The 7,290-nt window shown below is 40.1% G+C and overlaps 1 protein-coding gene across 1 annotated transcript; it reads left to right on the top strand.

Moving 5' to 3' along the window:
• Positions 1-3,519: 3,519 nt before the first annotated feature.
• Positions 3,520-4,245, top strand: LOC107301361 (ankyrin repeat and BTB/POZ domain-containing protein 1-like; the record flags this gene model as incomplete). The annotated part of the gene is made up of 2 exons (XM_015830596.1): positions 3,520-3,618; positions 4,067-4,245. Coding segments are annotated over 2 exons (278 nt in total), but the record flags the coding sequence as incomplete, so codon positions are not given.
• Between the last annotated feature and the right edge of the window lie 3,045 nt (positions 4,246-7,290).

The following is a 7,290-nucleotide window of genomic DNA, read 5'->3' on the forward strand; positions in this document are numbered from 1 at the left end:
CCCCTGCTCAGGCAGGAAACCCTATACCATTTCGGACAAATGGCTGTCCAGTTTCTTCTTAAAAACTTCCAGTGTTGGCGCATTCACCGCTTCTGGAGGCAGGTTGTTCCACTGGTTAATTGTTCTAACTGTCAGGAAGTTTCTCCTTAGTTCTAGGTTGCTTCTCTCCTTGATTAGTTTCCATCCGTTGCTTCTTGTCTTGCCTTCAGGCGCTTTGGAAAATAGCTTGACTCCCTCTTTGTGGCAGCCCCTGAGATATTGGAACACTGCTATCATGTCCCCCCTCGTCCTTCTCTTCATTAAACTAGACATACCCAATTCCAGCAGCCGTTCCTTATATGCTTTAGCTTCCAGTCCCCTAATCATCTTTGTTGCTCTTCTCTGTACTCTTTCTAGAGTCTCAACATCTTTTTTACATCGCGGTGACCAAAACAATACATAACAATAACAATATTTATCTTCAATCATATAGTATAGAAAGAGAAAGGCAACGTAATTGAACAGAAAAGAACTATGAAGAATTGGCTTTGCCATATTTATTCAACAAAAAATTTAACAGACATTTCATTTCCTCCTGTAACAAGAAGAGCACCCTTGACTAATTGACCCTTTTGGCGGAAACAACCTCAAACGTGTGTTTCTTTTAATTGTCTGTCAGTCTCTAATGCTGAAGGGGAGGAATTTTCTCACTTTTCCATGGAGAATGTTTTCAGCTGTGCCATATGAGTGGTTTCTCACATGCTTAGCCAATTTGAAATCATTTTACAACATTTTGATGGGATTTAGATCCAGACTTTGACTTGGCCATTACAGAACCCTCCATTTTTTTATATATATTTTTTCAGCCATTCCTTGGGAGTTTTACTGGAATGTTTAGGGTCGTTGCCTTGCAGCAAAGTTCTCATTTGTCTGAGCTCTAGTCTTCTGACAGATGGTCTCAGATTATTCTCTAGCACCCTCAGATAGCCATGCAATATGCTGCCTAAACAGTTTCTTTAAGAACATAGACTGAATTACTTCCATCATGGTGAAATACTGTACTGCTGAAAGCTAAGATGTATCATATATAAAAATTTATGGCACTTTGACTTCCATAAGCATTAAAAGAACAGGAACATAAATGGGGGGGGGAAAGACCCATATTTCTATGGCACGGGTGCCAGAGGCAGCACTCAGAGCCCTCTCTGTGGGCACACGCGCTGTCGCCCCAGTCCTAGGCCTTCAGCTGGGTTTTATAAAACCTTTTCACTTTAGGCCTCCGCCGCCGTGTGCAAAAAAAAAAAAGGTTCAATCAATCAGTCAATTTCAACTTCTCACGGGAAAAAAAAAATCTTACAAAGTTGGAATTGATTGATTGAACTTTTTAGTCCCACCCAGTCTGCCGTTACCACCGCAGCCATGGCCACCCAATGGGCCACACCCACCCAATTGGCCATATCCAGCCAATGGGCCACACCCAGCCAATGGGCCACACCCACCGGCACCCGACGATGCATAAGTGGGTTTTGGGTTGCAGTTTGGGCGCTCAGTCTCTAAAAGGTTCGCCATCACTGTCTTAGGGTAACCAGAGCTACATAATCTTGATGGGCAGTTTACCTACTCATAGCTGTATTTTTGACATGAATTGATAGCCTCATTTCATCTTGCTTTTTTGTAATATCTTAAAAGGCTTGATATGGTCAATATTGCCAGCTCAGACAGTTTTATTTCAGTAGCCAATGTGTTTGGTAGAAATGTTATCATTTTCCATATCACCAAAAACACTTGTGGGTTCAGTCCAGCCTTAACAAGCTCATGTTTCAGATCATTCAGCTCTCCAGACTCCACTTATTCTAGCCTTAGGAAAATGAACTTTGATATTTGGGGTTTGCCAATACTGGATGCCAGGCTTCAGTATTCACTGTTTTCCTTTGCAATATAGTGGCATGTTAGATATAGAAAAAACGTGTTTTTCATTTTATACTAGTTGCAATATATAGTTGTGTGAGAGCTCTTGCGCTTCATACTGTTCCAAATATATATGACTTTCACTCTTATTCCCAAGAGAAATTGCTAAAGTTCCCACTTCCTATGGGAGAATGTATGGCAGAAAATTGAAGCATGAGCACATGCCAAATAAAAGGATTCTATGAAGTTGCACACATTCTCTGACTGCATGTGGATTATATTGATGAGCATTCAGAACTCAGGCGTTATGTGTTTTTAATTCTATGTTAAATCCTTTTCATATTTTTCTGTACGTTCCCTGCATTTTTGGCTCTGTTAACAAAAGTAAACTAATAAAACGTGGAACCCATAAAGAACTTTGGACTGTAAATCTAAACTTTGGAGCAAAATTTTCTGATTTGCTATAAACAAAAAAATTACCATAAATCATTTTTATACCAAGTCTCCTGTTAGACAACATTTATTGTATTGTATTGTATTTAGTATATGCCAGGTGCTCTCTGCTGGCCTTTGTTATGTATGGTAACTTTTCTGCTAATAGAAACATTTTCTTTTTCATTTATTTCTCCTGTCATTTGATTAGTAGGAATAGAATAGCTATCTTTATTAGACAAAGCATGTAATAAAGCAAGTAGCTTTGAATTGTCATGTGAATATGAAGGTTGATTGCTGACTACATTAACAGCAATTAATGTATAATGGAAATAAAGTATGCATGAAAGGAAAAGAAACGCCTAACAAATAGCTCAGCACAAAGCAAGACTTCAACAGAGATGTGGCTCTTTAATGCATTTGTAGATGTATGTATGAATAATGCTGGTTTACAGCTCATTTGACTTTCTGAGAGAGTCAATGTAGAGTCTCATAGTCTTACATCAGTGGTTCTCAACCTTTTTAATGCCACGACCCCAACCGGTCGTAAGTCGAGGACTAAACCGGTCGTAAGTCGAGGACTAAACCGGTCGTAAGTCGAGGACTAAACCGGTCGTAAGTCGAGGACTACCCAACCGGTCGTAAGTCGAGGACTTTCCCTGCCCGGGAGCGCCACGCATGCGTGGTTCCGCCCCCTGCGCCTGCCGAGGCGTAGCTGGCAAGCGGCAGAGAAGGAGCAGGCCGACCAACAACTGGCCCAGCTCAAGGGAGGTAAGGCACCCGCCGAAAAGGGGGGAAAAAGGCAGACAAAAAAAATGGCGGACAACCTTGCTTGGCAACCCTCGTGAAATGGCTGATCGACCCCAAATGGGGTCCCGACCCACAGGTTGAGAACCACTGTCTTACATAGACTGTAGATCTATGATGTAACAAAGAGTTTTACTGAAATACCCTAAGAAATGGAATGGTTGGGGAGACTTAGAATGTCATTAAGGTAAAAAGCAAGTCTGATCAGAGTTTAGGTTTAATCCTACACCTAAAAGTGGTAAAAAGGCAATATTTTACCAATCATGTGTTGTGTTATATATTTGAATATATAATTGTATATTATGCATACACATAATTGTGCATTTATGTTGTGTAATCTTATTAAATATACTGTCAAATACTAAAGTTGTTTTGTTTCTCTTTTGTGTTTAGGTAGGTTTTGGAGAGTTGCCTTTTGATAGCACCGACAGCTTCAGCAGTTATCCTGATCTGTGTTTCCGAGTGTCAAATTACTGTTTCTTGTGTCACAAGGTATAGGGTGCATTGATTTGATTTGGGTCGATTCTTGTTGTATTCCTCAATATTAAAAGATCTTGTATAGAACCAATGATAACGCATTTCTTTATGTGAAATCTTGTAGGAAATTTCCAGAATAGGAATGTGCTATCGGATAACAGTAAATTATTATTTATTAAACTTGTATGCCTCCCAACTCTCAACAATGAAGTTACAATAAAATCAATAAAACAAAAAACAAAGATAAAAGATGGCAAGCGTGATCAATTTTTGATCTTTAAAAAGTTTAAGATGGGTGCCTTGTCACAGACTCTTTTCTGGATTTTGCTGCTTGCTTATTTTAACCAAGAAGATTCCATTATTTTGTCTGTCTGTCTGTCTGTCTGTCTGTGTGTGTGTGTGTATACAGCCACATCCGCACACATACATATGTGTATATGTACATATTCTTTTCTTTTTGAAGGCATTTTTCTGTGGCCGAAGTGACTATTTCAAAGCCCTCCTAGAGGACCACTTCTCTGAGAGTGAGGAGCTACAAACCCAACCCAGTATCCCCGTGGTGACTCTCCATGACATTTCAGAGGAGATCTTCATCAGAGTTCTGTATTACATCTATAGTGATGACACAGAGGTGAGACCGGGGTTCTTCTTTTTCAGCATGAGGCGTTTTAGACCAGAGGTCCCCAACCTTTTGGGCACCAGGGACCGGTTACGTGGTGAGAGGTTTTTCCGCGGACCGGAAGGTGCGTGGTTTTGTGTGCTGCCTGCATCCCACGGATGGGGCTTTGCTTGTTTGTGCAGACCGGTTGCTGGCATGCCGCGGCCCAGTACTGGTCCACAAACCAGGGGTTGGGGACCCCTGTTTTATACTATTTCTTCTATCAGGGTGTTATTGAGCAAAATAAACATGGCAGAACCGGCATTGTATGATGTTTGCTGTACTTGTATGAAGATAAATAAAAGTACCCATTAAATTAGGGTAACATAATCCCTTGCATCCTTTCTTGATTCTCTTAAAATATTTATCTTCCTGCAATTTTTGTGATTCTTGGCCGATTAACCCTTTTTTGCTTGAATTTTACTTGAGGTTTTATTAATAAGCAGTAAAGGCATATTTGAATATAATTAATGTTTTTGTTCTGGTTAAAGGAAGTTGTTTATTAAATTTGTACTATTTACTGGATTCCTGCCCTATATATAAAATAATAATAAAAATCCCTTCTTACCCTTATGGGTGGCATAGGTCTTCCTCAGTTTCAGGTCCTCTAGCAGAGGCCTGGGAGTTTGAGGGTTCTGCGCAGTCTCTTGGCTGTTCCTAGCACTGCAGTCTTCTGGACAGAGAGCTCTGATGTCGTTCCTGGGATCTGTAGGAGCCCCTCTCCCTGCTTAGGAGAAACCAGTCCCAAATGCTCATACCACCACTGGGACCCTTTTGGCCTTTACTTTCACGTGTGTCTTTTCTTTCCCTATACGTGGAAAGAAAGACTCTGTGTCTCACAACATGCTGACGCACACATGTGCATATATCAACACACATTCATTCTTCCACTTTTGTATTCCTGATAATAACAAGGAATATTTTTGTAAGGTATACTGTTGGCTTATCGGGAAAGATGAAAAAAAAAAGTCCCAGAAGCAAAAACTGTAGAGATTGCCAAGGATACCACAGGGATGGATCCATAAAGCAAGCAGGAGTTGAGCTCAATGGAAGTGATTTTACAGAAGCGCGATGGCACACGGAGTGGTCAGTTTGCCAGTAGAGGGCAGTATACAGTTAGCAAACTGGCCAGAGCTAAAAATAGTTTACTTGTTTTTATGCTGCATTTTCTTGTCGCATATAGTGCAAAGTCTTGGTTGCAGCTTTAGAATTTAGAAACTCCTTAATGGAACTGAACTCTATAGAGTAGATGCTATATTTTCTGTACCATATTCTGACAATTCAGTTCTGAACATGTATTTTTCACAAGTAATGATGGATTTGTTTAATGAGAATTATTCAGAAAGATAGAGTATATGAAACAATAGTCTGGTGTTTGTGATGTCAAAATGATTATAGACACTAGGCCAGTAGATATCTTTTTTTCCCAAGATGGTGAATGTTCAGTGTAAAATGGAAGTGCGATAACGCACATTCAGTAATTCATTATAATGCAGTCAAATAAGGAACGGTCTTTGGACAAAATGAACTTTAAGATATGTGCCTTATTTTTCTAAGTAGAAAGAGAAATTAACATTAACAATCTGAGCCATGAAGTTCCATCAGGTAGCAGTATGATAGGTAAAATGCGAGGTGGAGACCTCATTCCCATACATTGAACGTATATCTCACGTTGAGCTAGCCTAATTTCACTGCAGAGGAACTTTGCATGTGTAATTATACGTATGTACATGTGCACAATACTTCATGTACTGAAAGGCAAGAATAAAGGCCGAGAATACTTGCCGCCTTTTTTCTGAAACGGATTTTAGGCATTATTAGATTGCTCTCTGCAAGAACTGCTTTTTGCCTGTTTTTTGTCTTAGAGAATAACCATATTTGCTCTTCAACAGACGTAAGCGAAAGATAGTGCAAATCAAATCTTTATAAGGTCATAGACCAACATAATAGTGATAGTGACTTCTTTCTAGCATAAAAGCTCAGTTATTGTGCCTGTCCTCTCCCTAAATTTATCGCACCAAGAAGATATGTTGGTTACTCCACAGTCTTGAGACATTGTTTTGTAGAGGATAGATGGTTGCAGGAGCTCCTGTTGCTCTGTGGAACGTTGTTTGAGATTGTGCACTTTCTCTTTTCCTTTTGCCGCCCTGCAGGGCAACAGTAAAGATGCCAACCAAGCCATCTGTCCTTGTTTTCCTTTAGCTAGCTAAAAGGCACTTTCCCAGTTGCACTGTCAAGGTCATTTTGAATCGGGATTTCATTCTTTAAGATGTTACTGTTCCTCCTAGCTTGGTATCTTTTGCAAATACAATACAGGTAGTCCTCATTTAAGGACCATTTGTTTAGTGACCATTTGAAATGATAACGGTGCCGACAAAATGCTTATTTAGGTCAGTCCTTGAAGATATTGCCATTGCAGTAACCAAGTGGTCGCCTGATCAGAATTTGAGCACTTGCATTTATGAACGTGGAGTATATTTCAACTCTCCCCACTCACCCATCTTCCTCCCATCTCTGCCCTGTTGGCCATTCTGCACTCCGCTGCCTCTGACCTCCTGCACTTTGCCACCCCTAGCTGACCTTCATGAGACGGCTTCACCTCTTAGCAGGAGGAAGAAGATAATAAAGGTCAGATGGAGGTGCAGGCAGGCTGATCAAAAGAGCAGAGATGCTGGGGAGGAGACAGGTTGATTGGGGGCGTTGAAGCACTTTGTGGTTGAAAAGGTGAATGGTATGCTCCAAGCACTTGAATTTTGATCACATGACTAAAGGGATGCTATAAGACCCATTGTAGACCCATGATAAATACCATTTGTTTGGCACCATTGTAACTTTGAATGGTTGTTAACAAGGTTACCTACATTGTGAGATAAATAAAAAGTCTGAAAATATGAATGCTGTGTGTAATCATTAACAATATTGTAGATTTATTGATCTTAAATTAAACCTATCCAGATCAGGGATTTGAGGAATATGATCCCAGAAGACACTTATTGAAGTTAATACATAATATCTGTTTGTGAATTATT

The sequence above is a fragment of the Protobothrops mucrosquamatus genome, unplaced genomic scaffold, assembly GCF_001527695.2.
Source record: "Protobothrops mucrosquamatus isolate PMUCROS unplaced genomic scaffold, P.Mucros_1.0 scaffold11896, whole genome shotgun sequence".
Taxonomy (NCBI): Eukaryota; Metazoa; Chordata; class Lepidosauria; order Squamata; family Viperidae; genus Protobothrops; species Protobothrops mucrosquamatus.